This window comes from Pinus tabuliformis, chromosome 2_2, assembly GCF_031772625.1.
Source record: "Pinus tabuliformis cultivar Carrire ecotype Pingquan chromosome 2_2, CPIR1, whole genome shotgun sequence".
Classification (NCBI taxonomy): Eukaryota; Viridiplantae; Streptophyta; class Pinopsida; order Pinales; family Pinaceae; genus Pinus; species Pinus tabuliformis.
In genome coordinates this window covers 634,140,815-634,160,628 of record NC_142300.1, presented here as the reverse complement: position 1 = coordinate 634,160,628, position 19,814 = coordinate 634,140,815, and the positions used below count along the sequence as shown (strand labels likewise).

The following is a 19,814-nucleotide window of genomic DNA, read 5'->3' as shown; positions in this document are numbered from 1 at the left end:
TAGCTTAAAGACCAATTCATTCCATCATGAAGGGAATTGATTTGTTGTATTAAGATGTTAGAAAGAGAAATATATAACTAAATCCAAGTGTGAAGTTTGGACCAAGTTGTTGAGTCTCCTCAAGAAAGTACAAGTGAAAAAAAACTCAAAGGACCATTATGCCATCACCAAATTTACCATGCATCCCGATCTTTTGAAAGGATACTTTTAAATTAGTGAGTTTTTATTATTTTTAGAGGATATAGGTGCAGATCTCCGTGTAAAAAAATAGCAAGAAACTTATTAGATTCACATCTCTGTACCATCCCCAAACCCCCCACGGGTGCTCCACAACATGCCCAAGAGGTGGGCGCTCCACTATTTCGATTGTCTATCTTCCCAAATATCATCGTAAGAGTACAAGCAAGGGTGCTCCGTTACAAGAGTCAGATATCATGCTACCACTAAACACTAGCTCAATCTCCCTACGCTGCTCCAAAATGTGATAAAAATGACAGCACTCTAGAAAAAGGGTTGTCTAATGTGCTGAGCATCATCAAGTATAATGGACATGAAAAATATCAAAGTATAATGTGTTCATCACTCATGTCAATATGAGGGGTAACATCCAGACCTGGTAACATATTGCAATGCTGGCATTATATGTAACAAGCAAATATTCCACTCAAATGCAATATTGTAATTGCCAAGAGAACCAAAGAGTAAAATAACTTTTTTCTTTCGAACACATGCATATCAAGTAATAATCTTACAGAGAAAACAGATTTAGGGTAACTAGGAATGATATAATGATCAGTCATAATCTCTCTGTTTTCGCTACAGCTGCAACGAGTAGTATGAGAACAAAGTGATCAAAGAAATAGTACTGTAGTAACAATTTCTTGCACTGTCCCATTGGCATTGACTGTGAACAGTGTTTTTAAACTTGGAAAATATTCAGGAAAGAATGTCCTAGTTATCTCCTAATGCTTTTACATAAATGCATTTTATTTGAAGGTGTTTTATGAGTATGCAAGAGATGTTTTAAAAGATCAAGGTGTGTCTTCATAGACAAAATTGCTTATGGTCACATGGAAAGTCTTTGGTGGTGTCCGTTTGAGGTGTTAAAAAAATGGGACAGTTCTTTTTAGTTTTTGTTATTATTGACATTTCATGCTTCTAAATTCAAAATTCATCTTTTCATTTTACTATGAGAGTTGCAGTTCACTATTTTTCATGATGCTTCTTTGCTTCTGCAGTCAAATGGAAGCAATTTTTATTTTTCATACTTCGAAGGAAAAATGTAGTATTGGGAAGGGATGCATTTATGTGTATGAAGTTGCAAATCTGAATTTAATGTTGGCTGGCACAGTCTATCTTGATTATGGCGAAGCCGGATTGAGCAAGGGCGCGCTTGCCGGAATTTTGATAGGGACCATTTTGGGCACAGCTGTTGTTTCTTCAATTATTCTGATGATGATTTTGAAGCGGCGGGCAAAATACACTAAAACTGCTTCCAGAAAGAAATTACTTGGTAGGTTAGCTGCCCCACTTCTCTCATGTGCAGGCACATGGATAAAGATGAGTATCTATATAGCGCTGGCACATGTCATACAAGCCCAGAATTGCAATCAATTTGTAAACTTGTCTCTGCTACATAAATGTCTGAGTTATACCCCAAGCAACATTGAAGTGATCAGCACACGTAACTAGCATGTCTTCCTAATTGTTTTCCGTAGACCAAAGGAAAATAATTTGATTTATCACACACTTTCCCTTTTTCAGTTATAATTACATACTTTCTCATAAAGTTTGATTGTGGTTTTCATCTAATCCATTTTTCGTATTCCTAAATTGAGAAGATGTTATCTAGAATGAAACGGTTTCTAACAGACATGCGAAATTTGAATCTAGCTAGTTTGTCTTCCTAGATTTGACGCCAATGTATGGTTATTTATTCCCATGACAGCTAAAAAGCGAGTCAAAGTAGCGGCTGTCAAAGATTTTAAATATAAAGAGATCGCATTGGCTACGAATAATTTCAGTGACTCCATGGAAATTGGACAAGGTGGTTACGGTAAAGTTTACAAAGGCCATTTTGATGGTATGGTAGTAGCTATAAAGCGTGCTCGGGGAGGATCTTTGCAAGGAGAAAGAGAATTCTCCACTGAAATAGAGCTGTTATCTCGATTGCATCATCGGAACCTTGTTTCACTTGTCGGCTACTGTGATGATGATGGCGAGCAGGTACACTGATTGCCCTTCTTGGACTGTTATGTTTGTTTCATTTTATTTGAAAAACGAGTAGAATACAATATTGAGGAGAATTTAGGTTTGTCTTACAAACCATATTCTACTATGTTACATTTATTAGTTGTGATGAGAATCGAACGGATTGTATGGTACTTCAATGTGATTTGCAATCAATTTTTTTCCCATGTTATATTTGGAAGTCGGGAAAAATCGAATACTTTTTTATTATAATGAACAATGGCATGAACAGAACTCATAACATTGTAATGCAAAGATTCTAATTAGTGTTCCATTCATGAATCAGAAGGTAGATCAATGCTTCATGGACCTTGTGCACTCGTTATATCGATGATAAAGGAAAATAATGTTAGGCAAAAATAATTGTTATCATCATAATTTCAGAGACAGATAAGAAACCATTTTATCCCATGCACAAGTACATAAATTATACATGTCATAAGACCAGCAATATGGCGAGTTTGCAATATGAGAGAATTTCAGCAATAATGTGAATACTTTCTATTATCTAGAAAACATAAAGAAAACCTTAGGAAAAATACTAAAATCTTTTTGTATGTTTCCAATGAGATATAGACAATTGGTAGTGTAATATCCCTAAGAGAAAGTTAATAGTAAATATGCAAAGCAAAATAGACAAAAACACCGTGAAACAAAAGAAAACAATCAGACCATGAATTTGCATCCAAAACTGCGTTGTGTATTCATTTTATTAATGGAAAGAGGCGTACAACAAGGTGTTGGAATGAGTGCACTTGGAAAATACAGAGGATTATAAGAAGAATTCAATGGGCACTTGGAATATAATCTTGGCCATTAGAGTCCCAACAGAGGATTATAAGAAGAATTCAATGGACACTTGGAGAATACACCAAAGACACTTGTGGAGTTCGATTTCTAGATAACAACAACAGTTTCCGAAGAGCCAAAGATCAAAGTAGAGACAGTGAGGGGCAAGGACAGTGATCTGGAGGAAGTTTTCCAGATCTAGAGACACAGCGACAAGTGACATAAGTGATCCATGCAAAAACAGTGTAAGGACTGTGTAATAGTTGAAGCAGAGCAGTGTAATTTAGCTGAGGAGGAAGTTGATTCATCTTCCAGAGGCCGAGAAATTTTTCCAGAGGGCCGAAGAGTCACTTCTAGCAGCAGAGACAGACTGGACGGCTTGCTCAGAGGCAAATTCGAGCCACACGTATGAGAGGAAACATAGAGATTGCAGAGAGGTCTTATGCTGGGGTTTGGATGAACAATTTTTCTGAAGGAGCCAATATTGGGATTGCTTATGGGGTGAGAGAATTTTCTTTTTAATTATTTCCGTCAGATACTTGCTGGTTGGATTTCCAGTTGAGCATCCATAGATTGTACTCAAAATTTCACTGTTGTATAATAATAAAATCCTCATTGCTGCACCAATTTTTTCAAGTTGGGTTTTTCCGAGGACAATTGTCCAAAGAATAACAATGTCATTTTTATGTGGGTGTGTGCTAGTATTTCCTCAGTTTCCAGTGCTATTTTCTTCCTTAGTTTATTTGTGAAAATCAAATTGTGAAGTATTTGATATTTGTCATAGCAGAAAACAAATAAATTGTTAAATAAATTAACAATTAGAAAAATAATTTCTAGTTGTTGTAATAGATCAAATTTTCACATGGTATCAGAGCATGAGTGATCAGCCGGGAAGCTCAAAAGCAGAGGAGATAATTTCATTGTTTAGGAACAACAAGCCGAAATTCCTAGAGGTTGCGCAGTTTATTGACAGGTAAGACAAATTGTTGTGGCAGAAAATTCAATTTTCAGTTGCAGGGTTGCATAAAAGTTGAGTTGCTCGAGATAGTGATTCCAGTAGTCAGAGGGAGCAGCAACAACTAATATTTTTGCTGAGCAAATTTTTGGTTGGACACAGAGGGTTTTGCAGTAGTTTGCAGTTGCAGAATTAGTGTTGGGTGGAAGAGAAAGGCGCACACAACCGAGGGAAAATTTCTCTCAAAGGGTTTCTAGTTAAGAAATATGAAATTCTAGTTGCAAACTGTCAGTAGCAATTAGTAGATATGCGCATTCCCGGAAGGAGTGCGAATAGCAGAGGGAAAGAGGGAGTTTTCGAGAGATTCAAAAATGGCCACATATGGGCTTAGAGATCATGATTGGTTGGAGGGAGCCTCCAACTATGTCATTTGGAAGGCTAATATGTCATTCCTTCTAAATGAATATGGCTTGAAAGCCTACATAGATAATGTAGTGGCAGTTCCCTAGAATGCAGATGAACACAAGTAATACAAGAAGGAGATGGTGAGGGCGAAGCGATTGATCTTGGATGGAGTCCGAGATCATATAGTATCACATTTGGCTAATAAAAACACAACCAGAGAGATGTGGGTAGCTCTCTCCATGTTATATCAAAGTACTTCTGAGCAACAGAAGATGTTATTGGAAGAGAAGCTCAGATGCAGAAGGGAGAAGGCATAGATCCCTTCCTCACCAGGATTCAGGAGGTTTAATATCGGCTTGTAATTGTTGGAGTAGAGCTAGTACGATTGGCACTAAACAATGTCTCGGAGGATTAGCAAGTCTTCGTCCAAAGCATATTGGGCAAAGACACGCTACTTAGATGGGACAAGATATGGGCCAATATACAATAGGAGGAGATGAGGCGAGCTTTACTTAAGAGCTCCATTAGTGGCAGTAGTAGCAGTAGATCAAAGGGTGTGAAGGAAGAAGAGAATGCGACCCTTGCATCGAAGGGTCCCAGTCAAGGGCAAGGGGAGTAGAAAAAGAAGGACTTATCGAAGGTTAAGTGCTTCAGGTGTGGAGAGTTTGGCTACTATAGTACCCAATATCTTCTCAGGAAGAAGAACAAGCAGGAGAAGCAGGACCAGTATGAAAAATCTGTGGAAATAGACAAGCTTTCCTCTAAGATAGAGGAAGAGTTTGCTATGTTTGCATATACACCTCCAAGAGTGAGGTGGGGTGATTTGCTATTTTAAACCCAGAGAGCAATAGAGGTTGGGAAGGGTCTTCGAGGAGTCCACCTCATGGATCATTACATGGCTAAGGGAGCCCACAATATTCAGGATTAGAATGGATTAGTGGCAGTTGATGTAGTGAGTACCAGAGTGACAGTTGCAGACTAGTAGCAGTCAGAGGCTAAGGAGCACGGTGCAGTGTTGAAAACAAAATAGATGGCTCGCAGATTCTTCAGTGACAGTGCAGATGCTAGTAACAGTTAGAGACTTGGGAGACAGATGCATCATACTGAACATAGTTGATTCGGTATTTTTGGTGCTTTTCAATTGTAGTTGTTGCAGCTATAACAACAATAGGTGAGAGGGAGTTGCAATGAAGATGCAGAGTTGGAAGCAGTAGTAGCACAGATGCAATATCAAAGTTGTACATTAGTTGGTGTACAACAGTATCCAGACATCAACAACGTGATAAGAGGTGATACAGAGATAGAGTGTTGTGGTAGGTTGTGCAACACTAGAGAGAACGTAGTCCTTGCTAAGAGGGAGTGTTAGTTTTTGTAGCATTGGATGTGTTCTAGCCAAGAAATTTGGTGGAGAGGCTAAAATACATGAGGTCTCCAAAACCCAAAAACTGTTTATGGAAAGCCCACCTAGAAATGAATTAATTAGATTATGAACCGATTTTTAAATAGTTCCTAAGTCTAAACTTAGGGAATATGGTTAATTAATCAGAATTAATTAAGTCAAGGTGTGAATAGTCTAGAAACTCACACGGATCAACTTCAAGATGATCCTATCCCTCGATTAAGATTTAATATTGGTCGTTGGAGTCCCAATAGAGGATTATAAGAAGAACTCGATGGGCACTTGGAGAATACACCATAGACACTTGTGGAGTTCGATTTCCTTGGTAGTTTGATTTCTAGAGAGAAACAATAGTTGTCGGAGCGCCAAAGATTGAAGAAAAGATAGTGAGGGGTAGGTACAAGGATCCAGAGGAAGTTTTCTAGATCCAGAGAGACAACAACAAGTGATCCACGTAGAAGCAGCACAAGGACTATGCAGTAGTTGAAGTAGAGCAATTCACTATAGCTGGGGAGGAAATCGATTCAACTTCCAGAGGCCAGGAAAGTTTTCCAGAGGGCCAGAGAGTCACTTCTAGCATCAGAGATAGAATAGATGACTTGTTCAGAGGTAGATTTGAGCCACATGTGTGAGAGGCAGTGCAAAGGGCCTACGCTAGGGTTTGGACAACAGTTTTTCTGAAAGAAACATTGTCAAGATTGCATGTGGGGTGAGATAATTTTCTCTCTAATTATTTCTGTCAGATACTTGATGATTGGATTGCTAGTTGGGTATCCATAGATTGTACTTAGAATTTCACTGCTACATAATAATAAAACCCTCGTTGTTGCACTGGGTTTTCCGAGTTGGGTTTTTCTAGGGACAATTGTCCAAAAATAATGATGTCATTTTTATGTGTGTGTGTGCTAGTGTATTCTTAGTTTCCAGCGCTATTTTCTTCTACAATTTATTTGTGAAAATCACAGTGTGAATTATTTGGTATTTTTCATAGCAAAGAACAAATAAATTGTTAAATAAATTAACAGTTAGAAAAATAAATTCCAGTTGTTGTGATGGATGAAATTTTCACACCAAACTCCATCAAGGATCAACCTCTTCACCTTAGAAATCTCTTTTCTAAAATTTTCTAGTTGCTGCAGGTATGTAGGTTTTGCCACAACTCTTTTTGCATATGTCTTCAAACCATGCTCATCTAGTAGAAATAACATCCTAGCCTTCCAAATAATGTAGCTGGATGCACCATTCAATCTATCCTGATCTCTAAGCACTACTGAGGCCATTTTTAGCGAAACTCACAACTGGGAAATAAATAGGAATCTCCTCCTCTCCTTGCTAGGCGACTTGCTCTGCAATTCACACTCCCTACTAGAATGTGCAGTATTGCCTACTAGTCCTATCTCTGCAAGTGGAAATTTCATATTTCCTTCAAGGCTAAAAATGGAAACCCTCTAAGAAAACTCCTTCTGTGTGTGCAATTTCTCTTCCACCTGGTGTTAATTATCCTACTGCAAAACTACTGTAAAAACAATTGTGCCCTGATTAAGAATTTGCTCTGTGAAAATTATGAGTTTCTCACATGTTGTCTGTTGTAATCACTTCCGGATAAATTCAAACTTTTTCAACCACCTGTTCCTGGAAATCGAACCTCTGTCTAGCAAATCGCACTACCTGGCTAAGCCCTCTGCAGACCTGGAAATCAAGTTGTTAGGCTATGTCTGAATATGAATGATTTCCTCCTTCCGCCTCCGAGCTTCTTGTTTGATCAAATTTTCTCTGATACTATGTGAAAATTCTTTTGAAATGCAACAACTGGAATTCATTCTTTTAACTGATAAAATTATGCACTTTATTTTGTTACAACAAAATAACGAATTAATCACACTGCAATCTCTTCAGAAAAAAAAAATAACGTGGAAAATGGAATGTTGGAAACTGAGAAATATAGAGCACACACAATAAAATGATAGTTATTTTTGGACAAATGTCCCTGGAAAAAACCCAATGCGAGAAAACTAGTGCAACAAATGGGGGTTTTATTATTATGTGATAATAGAAATTTTTAATGCAATTTGGATTCTTAATCTAGCAATCCAATCTAAGAGAAATACTGGCAAAATATCTGTGAGGCCAATACCTCAGCACCACAACTGATTCTACTCCGAAATCTAGCCAATCTAGGTTGCACAAAATGCCCCTATGTTATCCTCTACGTAGTTGCTATGCAGGGTAATTCACATTGCCCTGGGAAGTGACTCGCTTGGCCTCCTGGTATTTATCCCAACCCCAAAAACTAAATTGTCTCCTCCTATGGCTTAATCAAACTCTCCTCCGAATTCCCTTGCGCAGATCCCTGAGGAAAACTCACCCCTCTCTCAGCTAACTCTTTTGGAACTAGAAATCTCCTCCGAAAATCTACTACTGATCTCCCTCTCAGTCTTGCTTCTTTCTGGCTCAAATTCTATCAGTTGAATGTTGCTCTTTGGAAAATCGATTTGCCAATGAAACTTGCTTTTCTTGTTTGTGTGCCTCCTCAACCCGATTGACCTCCTCTTATAATCTCTCACTGGCTCATCAACAACCATGATTAAGTCCTCATCAATGACTAAAATCATTTTTTAGTTGAATCGTGTGAGTTTCTAGAGAAATCCCACCTTTCTCAATTAATTACTGTTAATTAGTCATTTTCCTAAATTAGACTTGGGAAAAATTTAATTACTCATTAATTAACTTAATTGAGTTATTTCTAGCTAGATTTTCGAGAAATGATTTTTGTATTTTGGAGTCATAGTGTTTCTTAGCCTCTCTGACCAAAGTCAAGGCTAGAACACAATCTAATGCTACAAAGACTAATAAGAATATATTTGCATCATGGAATAGATTTTCCTTTCTATATGGTTTTATTATTCGATGAAAACATGGGCAATAAAAGTATGCCTTGGACACATGTTTCAAATGTTGTTAGTGATGTGCAGGATAAAAGTTTACAATCCCAGAGGATTACTGATGTTCTCATGACCTCCCCGTTTGAGTACATGTTCATGCACTCTACAATGAGCTCATGTCCTAGTTGGAGCCAAATGTTACCCACCAAAGGTGGGTGACCCCATAGGACAATGTTTCTCCTAGATTTGTCTTCATCCAGCAGCCAACATCCCATGACAACCACCAATGTAGCTGATATATTGTTCCATTTGACTTCCGCTCCCTGAGTCATTTGTATGACCCTTCGCCCATCTGTCGAGAGAATATGTTTCAAGGTGGCCAATCCAATCCTAAAGGGATGTTTTTCATTGTGCAACCAGGTGCTTATGCTTGTTCTTCCTTGGGTACTTTGGGCATGGATTATTGGGTGACCTGGAAAAAGGAAGGGTTTTGATTGTAGTTTTGTTCCCTCATCTTAAATGGGGGGGTTAATCCTTAATCCTAGTCCTGTGGGATCTCCCCTATTGGATTATAGCTTAAGGAAGTGTTACTGCTCAAACTAGAAGGGGTCTTAGGAGGAGATCCTAAAGGGACAACTACTAGGTCAAGGGAAACAATGGAGCAATATCCTATTGTCACTTCAGCTAAAGCTCCTTGCTCTTTATGGATTTTCACTGATGGGAGGAGACCCAGCATGAAGGGAATCACAAGATGAATGAGTTAATGAAGGGGTAAAGAGTGATTCCTAAGGGCCTATTCACAAGAGAAACTCAATTTTGTGGTTTGATTGCTTAAGAAGCAAGGTGTAAGGCTCTCTAAGAAGGTGTTTGGTAATTTAATTGATGTTAAATTACTACATAAATTATCAACTGAGGCTAGTATACTGATGAAGTGTATGTGCATTGTATGTACTAGAAGTCCTTATTATTCAAGCAATTCTTAGATTAATTTGAGATATCGAGATGCACATGTTTTTTTTAACAACTATCTCTCTTACATGAAAGTAAATATGTCACTCTTTAACAAAAATGAAATCAAAATTATCGCACTTGCTTAAAAGAAAGAAACATCCCACTTGCTTGAAATAAATATCACACTTTGCTTGAAATAAATGTCACACTAGCAAAATGAAACCAAAATTATCACACTTGTCCTAAAGAAAGATCACACTTGCATAAATAAATATCACACTTGCTTAACTAAATAATGAAATTAAATCTAAGTCACTCGAAAAAAAAGGGGAGAAATTAACTCTATAATCACACTAACTGGAAATTGAAATCTTCTTCACTCAAATGTAATTCAACTAAGATGTAACTTGAACCATACCACAAATCCTAAATCAATCCACACTCTGTCATACTATTGTTCATGTGCATAAGATATCTCGGCTTCACTCATTCATCCTACAAAAAAATGATCAGACGAATCATGCTTTAAACTCAGTCCTAAACATTCATTCAAAATCAAAACTGGACAGTTAGATGAACGAATACTACATAAAATGCAAAATTGAAATGTTAATTAAAAATGATAAAACCTTAAAATGTTAGGTTCCTATACTACTAGTGTAACCCCTTATTGTTATTAGTGCAACCCCCTTATTATATTGTTGCGCCCATGTAGTCTCCATATTGTTATTATTGTGCCCCATAGAAGCTCAATATTGTTATTGTTGTGCCCTTACATTATTATTGTTATGTCGGCTTTGATTATATTATGACCCCTTAGACCCCTATATATAGAAATGATGCCTTGTCATTTGTATCATCCAATAATTGTTTATTTGTGTAATGTAAAGGAGGTTGCCCCCTCGAAGAGGTTGATTTTTAAGTGATTGATCTATCTTTTCTATCGTTTTGTGAGCTGGTTTCATAACATTTAGTATCAAAGCTTTGAATTCTAGGATTTTGCTGCTCCAAACATGTCATCGTGGCATTTTTCGCTATAAATTTTTCTTTACGAAGTTTCAGAAGGTAAAAAAAATCTATTTGATTCGAAATCTTTCTGAACCTCGAGTCCGAATTTCAGATCTTGTCTCTCTATATTTTCGAAGATATGATATAGGAAAGTTAGGGTTTCTATAAGCTCCATAATTTCATCTTAAACAGGTCATCGTGGAATTTTTGCTATAATTGTTTTTATATGAAGGTTTAGACTCTAAAATTAAAACCAATTTGAGACGAAATCTTGGTGAAGCTCGGGATCAAAATTCAGATCTTGTTTCGCTATATTTTTGGATATTAGATCCAAAGAATTTAGGGTTTCTGCAGGCTCCCGAATTTCATCCCAAATAGGTGACCTTGGGAAAATTGTCATAACTTTCTCTCTGAGCATCAGATTGAAATTTCGTAAGAAATTATAGAAAGAGGACAAACTATAATTTTTTGTGTATTGTTTTCAGGTCCAAAGTTTGAAACAGTGACACGTGGAACTTCATACAATTTCACTCTACTGAAAAATTATATAATAAGGTCATCTTGGGAGATTGGGCATAACCCTTTCTTGGAGAATCCAATTTTTATCAGACTGGTGGCATTGAAAAGAGGACGCAGAGGGCTATTGCAAGTCACAAGTTTAGACCTTGGAGATCTGAAATTTCAGAGATACAACAGATTCAAGATTGAATTGCTAAAAGTAAGAAAAATAATGACTCGAATCAAGAAAATAGAAACACCTGGTAAACAAAATTGGATGGATGATTTAAAGAATGCAATTGAAGCTAAGATAAATAGTTTTATATGTGTCATGGAAGCTAATATCGATGGTAGGGAAGCATATTTGAAGAAAGGCATGGAATATTTGAAGAAAGACATGAAAGGTTTGAAGGAAGGTGGGACAAAGCTGCTACAAGAAAGGCCTCCTAATGACGAAAAAGTAGTAGAGGAAACTCATGATGAGAAAAAAAATAAATGTTAATCATGATTTCATATAATCTAACATTGGATTGAAGACCTACCATATTCCAAAGATTGATATGAGGAAGTTTGATGGCAAGGATCCCATAACATGGATACTATAGATGGAGAAATATTTTGATCTACATGATGTGCAATTGTTACAAAAGGTACGTATTGCATCTTTATATTTAAAACCGAATCAATTTTTATGGTATAAAGGGATTTGTTCTCATAAACCAGTTGTCACTTGGTCAATTTTCACGGAGGAAATGATAGCACATTATGAGTATACAAAGAGAAACATCTTCTTTAGCCAATTGATAAATTTCAAACAAAAGGGTTGAATGGCAGAACACATTAAGGACTTCAAAAAATTGAATATGATATTCTAGAGAAGCAGAGGATTGATGTCTTCATAGGGACTTTAAAGGATAACATTCAACATAAGGTTCGTCTTTGGGAACCTAATTCATTGGAGAAGGCATTCAGGCTGGAAAGAAAAATTGAAAGCAAAATTATGGCAACAAGAAATCCTACCACTCACAATTATAAAGATGGAAATGTTGTTGCTTCTAGCCTTCCACAACCTACAAGGTCAATGCCACAACAATTGGATGAAAATGGAGAAAACAACCTTTGTTACATTTGTGATAGCAAATACACTAAAGGTCATAAATGTGATGAGAAAAAATTATTTTACATTGATTGTGAAGAGAAAGAAAATGATCAAGAAACGTCAAAATAATGGGATATACACTAGGAACCAACCTCAGAGAAAGAAGAAATGAAATCCGACCATATATTGTAATGCATTGGCAAAAATTACCACTCCTCAAACTCTCAATATAGAAGGACATATCAAGAAGAAAAAGGATAACCTTACTTTCATGCAGAATCGAATGAAACAATAGGTAGATCAACATCAGAGTGAAAGAAGTTTTGATATAGGCGACTGGATATTTTGACAAATACAACCATACAAATAAATGTCCCTCAAGTAAGCTAAGAAGGATAATAAATTATCACCAAAGTACTATGGTCATTACAAGGTGCTACAAAAGATTGGTACTATGGCATATAAATTGGAGCTTCTTGCATCTTCCCAAGTGCCCCCAGTTTTCCATGTTTCATGCTTAAAAAAGGTTATAGGTGACAATCTCTTAGTTCGAACAATATTATTAGAACTTGATGAGGAAGGAAAAATCATATTGGAACCCGAAGCAGTCACAAAAATAAGAACCCAACAGCTACGAAATCAATCAACTTTAAAGTATCTCATCAAGTGGAAGAACTTACCCACTGAAGATTCCAAATGGGAGGATGAGAATTTTATACAGAAGCATCCAGAACTATTGAAACGTTGAGGACAACACTTTTTGAAGGAGAGGGGCATGTTAGGTCCCTATACTACTAGTGTAACCCCTTATTATATTGTTGTGCCCATGTAGTCCTCATATTGTTATTATTGTGCCCCATAGAAGCCTAATATTATTATTGTTGTGCCCTTAAATTATTATTGTTATGTCTGCTCTGATTATATTATGACCCCTTAGACTCCTATATATAGAAATGAGGTCTTGTCATTTGTATCATCCAAGAATTGTTCATTTGTGTAATGTAAAGGAGGTTGCCCCCTCGAAGGCACTGATTTTTAAGTTATTGACCTATCTTTTTTATCTTTTTGTGAGATGGTTTCATAACATACAACTCCAAAGGGCCCTCCCATGAGATGTAGGTAACATCACAACTTCTTCAAAATATTATATACGCATTGAGATAACACACAACAAAGGTATCAAACTAAACACATTTTTTATAATCGTAAACAAAGTTTAAAAACAATATTCAAGCCTCTGTTTGTCATGCCGAGTGGTAGGTTTATAACCTCTATCAATAATTGTTTAGAGATTTATGAGCCTATCCTACTCGACAGAGACTAAAAATAACATAACAGGATAATATCTCATGATTTGCTACCAGAGAAGAAAATCATGAGGCTTAATATCTGCTTCCATTAATTTTCTCACTCACCTAGTTCGCCTTCGGTTCTTTCGTTGGTTTGACTTCCGCATTAACTAGGCTGATATGGTGTTCTTATCATCGATCCAAGTCATGAAGATATCTAAATATCATTATGCTAGTTATTATCCACATGCCCATATATCTTGTTCCTCGGTTGGAGTTTTGGAACCCATTGAACCTTCAACTATGAGGCAGAATCAGTCATTAGCTACAGAATTGGTGCAATTCAGTAGCTTATGCAAATATTGAGTCAAATAAAAGAACAATGAAACTTATGAAATAAAATATGTTTAAGTACATTCTATTGCCATGTACCTTGTAAATTGATGCTCAATTAGAGTTATTAGAGTAAAAAAGGAAGAGGATGGAGTGTAGGAAGGTTGTCAAAAATAGACAATTTTGGGCTTCAACATTCCTCCACAGAGAAGACATTGCATATCCTCATGCAAAAAAAATCAAAATTTGTAATACCTTCTTTGTTACTGAGCTTTTTCAGAGACTTGAGCAAGAACATCTAAGTTAGTTCTTCTTGCTTTCCTGATATTGACTGCTGCCATCCTTGGTTTCTTCATCAAGATCTTGTGCTACAAACTTCTAACATTTTTCTTAAGAAATTTGTTTTCAGCATTCAATTTCTTATTTTTTTCACACCATAAACAAAGATGTAACAAGATGTTGTAATTTTGAGTTCTCTGGAATTCATTTTGTGCCTTTAGTGTTTCATGTTCCTGCTTCAAATGTCTATTTAATACCTCCAATTCATAGATTTCCTCCTTAAGATTGTTTAGAACTTGGGATTCCTCTGGAGGTTCAAAATGAATAATTTCTTCTCAATTTGAGGATGATTCAAAAAAATTTCCTGTAGCTTTTTGTTCCAGAGATTCTGTGTAGTCGTATATTTCTTGCTGGACAAGATCAATTTCTGGAGTTCTTCTAGTTGGACTTGCAACTAGTGATGGAACTCTTGGTTCCTCTTCTTCTTTTTCTAAATTGACGAATTCTGGAGATTCTTGAGACTGTGCATGTATTAGTTTGTTAAGCCTTGCACTTCTTCTTATAGTTGATGGTAATTTTTTAGTAATACGGGGACACTTTTTAGCCTATTCTTGTTTTGTTTCTCCTTTTGATGTACTTTCCCCTTTATTGATGGCTATCTTTCTTCTAACAATTTTTTTCTTAAGAGTTTCCAACGTGTTTATAAGAAGGGTTTCATCATCAGAATACTGATCTTGTTGTACTTGTTGTGCATGTGAGTGTTCCTTAGGGTTTGAGGGCAAATTTCTTCTACTCTTTCTGGTTTTATCGCTAAGTTATTCTTGTTTAGCTTCTTTGAAATTATTTCTAATCAGAAAATCTTTCCAATTATCCCCTTTGCTTTTCGGATGGGATTCAATAAATTTTCATTAACCCATGATGGTACAAGGCATTATCTATGGACTACATTTTCCTTTGAATGTTTCCAACCATTTTTCTCAAACTATTAAGTAGGAAGTATGGTAGGTTGATTTCATTACCATAAAGAAAATTCATCATCAAGCGAGCATGGTAAAAGAACATGTTTCCAAACCTACCTTCACAAGTTATGAATTTTTTAATAATCAACAGAAAATTTCTCCATTTATTCTTTAAGGCTGTGACTGGAATTCCCTTCTTAAATGGAGAGATATCCATACCTAGATTCTTAAGGAAGACTTTCCATTCTTTCTCCTTGATCTCCCAGTTCTTGAACTAGCTTTCCCCGGTTCACAGTGATCCGGTAGCTTCTGCTACAAATGACTCTGATAGAACTAATTTAATGTCGTCAATCTCTGCTTCGATACCATTGTATTCCCTAGCAAATGATTTCATGAATTCTTTCTCATGCCCATCAAAATTTTCAACAAATCCTAACCACTACGCTTGTTGCAGCTATTGTTTCACCTACAGCTATCCTTCAAGAAATTTAGCCCCATTCGACTCTGAGCATACAATGACTCCCACTTTGAAGAAGTCTTAGTCTCTAATTTCTCTTTTTGATAGGGTTATGGAAGAATTTTGGTTACGAAGTAGGTCAAAAGTTGGAATTTGGGTAATAAATGAGGTGTTTTTGGTAATGGAACAAAGCTGAGTGGTATGAATATGATGCAAGGAACTGTAATGGTACGCGGAGGAAGTGGGATGATATACGGAAGGAAGGGAGTAAATTTGATGATAACAAGGTTTCATATCGGATTTATATGCTTTGACAAGATATTTTCTTTGGAACTGAAGTCATGTCATAATGAAAGTAATCATTATACAAAATGGCGGTAGCAACGGTCATACATCTATTTAATTTCATAATTTAATGTTTTTCCCTTTATTATCTAACTAATATTTACATACATGCTATTTTGCCTCACTGATTTTTGGATTTTTCCTTTTGCAGGTTGTACTCAGGTTGCTTTAATTGTGACTTTCATTCAATTTTCTTTTGCCATGATCTTCATTTGCCCTAGTTGAAATCTGTCAAGTCAGCTATGAAATTCCATGAGAGATGCAGATTATTCACAGTTTTGTAGTTGTATTATTTTTCAAAAGAGGAATAAAAATAAGTGGGACAAGAATAGGGAATTAAAAAGAAAATCTATGTTGCCAAGAATTCTTGGTTTTCAGCTTAGATTTTCTATATAAACATGCCAACAATATTGGTTTTTATGTTTATACAAAAAAAATATTTTCATTTTTTTTATTTTGTTTTATATATATATATATTATTTTGAAAAAGAAAGTAGAAGGCTTAGTTGGAGAGGAAGAAAAATCTTCCTTGGCCAACTTCAAATCAAGATTATCTTGCAGATTTCTTATGAACTCTTCATTTGTTAATGGTTTATGATATATTTGTAATCTATGACCATTTACAATGAAAGTTATTTTTTCTTCATCAATGGTTTTGATTTTGGTCACTCTATTGTCAAAGATAGTTTCAATCTCATAAGAATCAAGCCAATGAATTTGAAATTTCCTTGAAAATTTTTAAACTTTGAATCAAAAAGCAACTCCTAATCACAGGCTAGAATCTTCTTTCTTTGATAAACTTATCATGCCACCTGGATCTTTGTTGTTGGATTATATTGGTTCTATGAATAACATCTTCCCATATCTCATCAAGTTCATTCAATTGCTCCATTCTTTGTTTTTGAGCTTTCGATAGATCAAGACCCAATTTGGCTATTGTTTTAAAAGTTTTTATCTAGAACTCAATAGGAAACATGACTTGATTTCCATAAACAAGTTCATAAGGAGTTTGTCCTGTTGTGTTTCTCCATGTGATATGATATGCTCATAAAGATTCTGGAAGCTTTTCTTCACAATCCCTTATATGCAGATGCACAATCTTGGTACGAATTGCTTCAATTAATTTATTGGTAGATTCAACTTGTCCATTAGCTTGTGGATGATATGGAGTAGATTTTCGATGTTTGATTTTGTACTCCTCCATTATTTTCTGTACCATCTTGGATGTAAATTAAGTACCTTGATCTATCACAATTTCCCTTGAGACACCAAAATGAGTGAAAATATCCTCAAAAAGAAATGAAACTACAACAATTTTAGTTGCAAAAGGAAGTGTTGTAGATACTACCCATTTTGTAACATAAATGTACCTTTTTTGTCTTGATGGTGGATTAATTGGACTAACAAAATCTAAAGCCCATTTTTCAAAAGGTTCAATAAGTACCTGAGGTTGTAGAGGCATTTCATCCAAAAGAACATGCTTCCCCATTATTTGATAACTGTCACATTTCTTAATATATTCTTTGGCATCCTTAAAAATAAAAGGCCAATAGTATCCTAAGAGAAGGACTTTATAGGTAGTTATTTTATCAACGAAATGTCCTCCACATGGTTCATCATGACAAGATTTCAATATCTTTGGTACTTCATCCTCTCTAACACATCTTCAAATGATTAAGTTGGGGCATGTTTTATACAATTCTTCATTTATCCATGAATAAAATGCACTAGTTTGAATAACCTTCCCTGTAGCCAAATAATTAGCAATATCTACAAACCAAGGAGATTTAATAGATACTGCAAAAATATATTCATAAGGAAAATTATCTTTTACAGGAACATCATTATTATCACTTTGAATTCTAGATAGAAAATCAACAATTGTGTCTTGCTTTCCAGGTCTATCCAAAATAGTGATATTGAATTCTTGTAATAACAATAACCATTTTGTAATTCTACCATTATTAATTGATTTATTCAGTAGATATCTAATTGCAAAATGATCTCTGTGAATGAAGGTTTCATAACCAGTGATATAATGTCTAAATTTATTGATGGCATGTACAACAACTAAAAACTCCTTTTTTGTTACAGTGCAATTCAACTCTACAGGGTTCAAATTTTTTGCTTGTATAGTAAATGGCATAAGGAAACAAATATTTCTATCCAAATACAATGCCTAAAGTTGTATCTGAGGCATCAGTCGAAATGTGAAAAAGGTAGTTTCCAGTTTGGTCTTCTTAAAATGGGTGCTTAGGAAATCTTTTCTTTCAATGTTTCAAAAGCTTTCTGGCAGTCAGAATTCCAGATGAATTCACAATATTTTGTAAGCAATTTGAAAAGGGGAGAGAATATCTTTGTAAATTTTTCTACAAATCTTCTATAATAGCTAGTAAAACCAAAAAAGCTTCTAACATCTCTTAAACAAGTAGGAATTGATAATTTAGAAATGACTTCTACATTAGATGCATCCACTTTGATTCCATTTCCTGAAATATCGTGGCCTACAACAATTCCCTCAGTGAACATCATATCATGGCTTAACAAGAGATTTGCTTCTTTACACCTAATGAGAACTTTTTCCAAATTTTTAAGAGCTTCTTAAAAAAAAATTCCATAAACAGTAAAATCATCCATGTAAACTTCCACACGATTATGAATTAAATAAAAAAAAATGCTTAAAATTGCCCTTTGGAATGTTGCAGGTGCATTACACAACCCAAAAGGAAGTACTTGATAAGCATAAGTTCCCCATGGACAGGTAAAGATTGTTTTATCTTGACCTTATGGAGCTACTTGGATTTGGTTACATCTTACTAAAACCATCCAAGAATGAAAAACACTTTTTCCCTTCCAATGTATCAAGGACTTTATCTATAAAAGGAAATGGAAAATGATCTTTTAAAGTAACTTTATTCAATGCACACTCTCCATTTTCCATTCTTTTTCATAACAATTACCAAAGGTGAGACCCATTCGTTGTCCGATATTGAATAAATGGAATTCACATTTAACAAATTTTGTAGTTCCTCTTTAATTATTTCCCTTAATTTTGGATTCATCCTCCTCTAGGGTTGTCGGATTGGTCTAACATTTTCTTCAATATAAATATGATGCATACAAGTGTTATGATCAATTCCTTTCATATCAGTGTATTCCCATGCATAAGAAGAGGAATGTTCTTGTAACATGTTCACTAATTATTTATTTTGAGATTGTTCCAGATTATCATTAATATTCAAAGTTTTACCTGGAAAATTTCTATTGAAGAATTGCCAAATTTCTCCATAAAATGTAAATCCATTTGATGAGATGATAAATATTCAATATTACATTGTTCTTAAAAACTTTGATTTCATTCACAATATGAGGAAGATTCATTATTTTCCATTAAATTCAAAATCTGATGATCTTCATCTATTTGTGAAGTAGCGAAAATTGGTCGTATATCAAAGTTTTCATTATCATCATTTATCCATGCTTCACTTTCTACTTCTATTGTTGTTTTTGCAGGAGGATATAATGTGAATTTCTTTGTCGAACTTCCATTAGAGATAAACATATCACTAGATATACAACTTATAAAAGCATCAGCTGTAGCTAACCATGGTCTATCTAGAATTAATGGTTGTCTTCCTAGATTATTTTTGGGTGTCAAGATCATGAAGTCAACATGATATTCCCAAGAATCTAAGGATACAAATGCAACACACCGTCAGGTTTGATAACATATCTATCTACTAATTGCAAAAGTGTAGGTGTAGATTGAAGATTATAAAGTTTCAATTGATTCATAGTTTGTTTACTCATGATATTTATGTCTGCTCCTAAATCAATCAATGTATTTGGAATCTCGACGCCATTAATATTTCTGAGTTGTTGTTTTTCCAATCATCATATCTTCAATTTTCCTAAT

The 19,814-nt window shown here is 35.3% G+C and overlaps 1 protein-coding gene across 3 annotated transcripts in view; it reads left to right on the top strand.

Annotated features, from left to right (window-relative positions):
- Window positions 1-19,814, top strand: part of LOC149194226 (putative LRR receptor-like serine/threonine-protein kinase At1g06840) — a 404,279-nt gene that overhangs the window by 333,560 nt on the left and 50,905 nt on the right. For all 3 annotated transcript variants that reach the window (XM_089407379.1, XM_089407380.1, XM_089407378.1), the window contains 2 exons: window positions 1,352-1,513; window positions 1,949-2,226. In XM_089407379.1, the coding sequence (XP_089263505.1) occupies window positions 1,352-1,513; window positions 1,949-2,226 (440 nt within the window). The remainder of the gene's footprint in view (window positions 1-1,351; window positions 1,514-1,948; window positions 2,227-19,814) is intronic.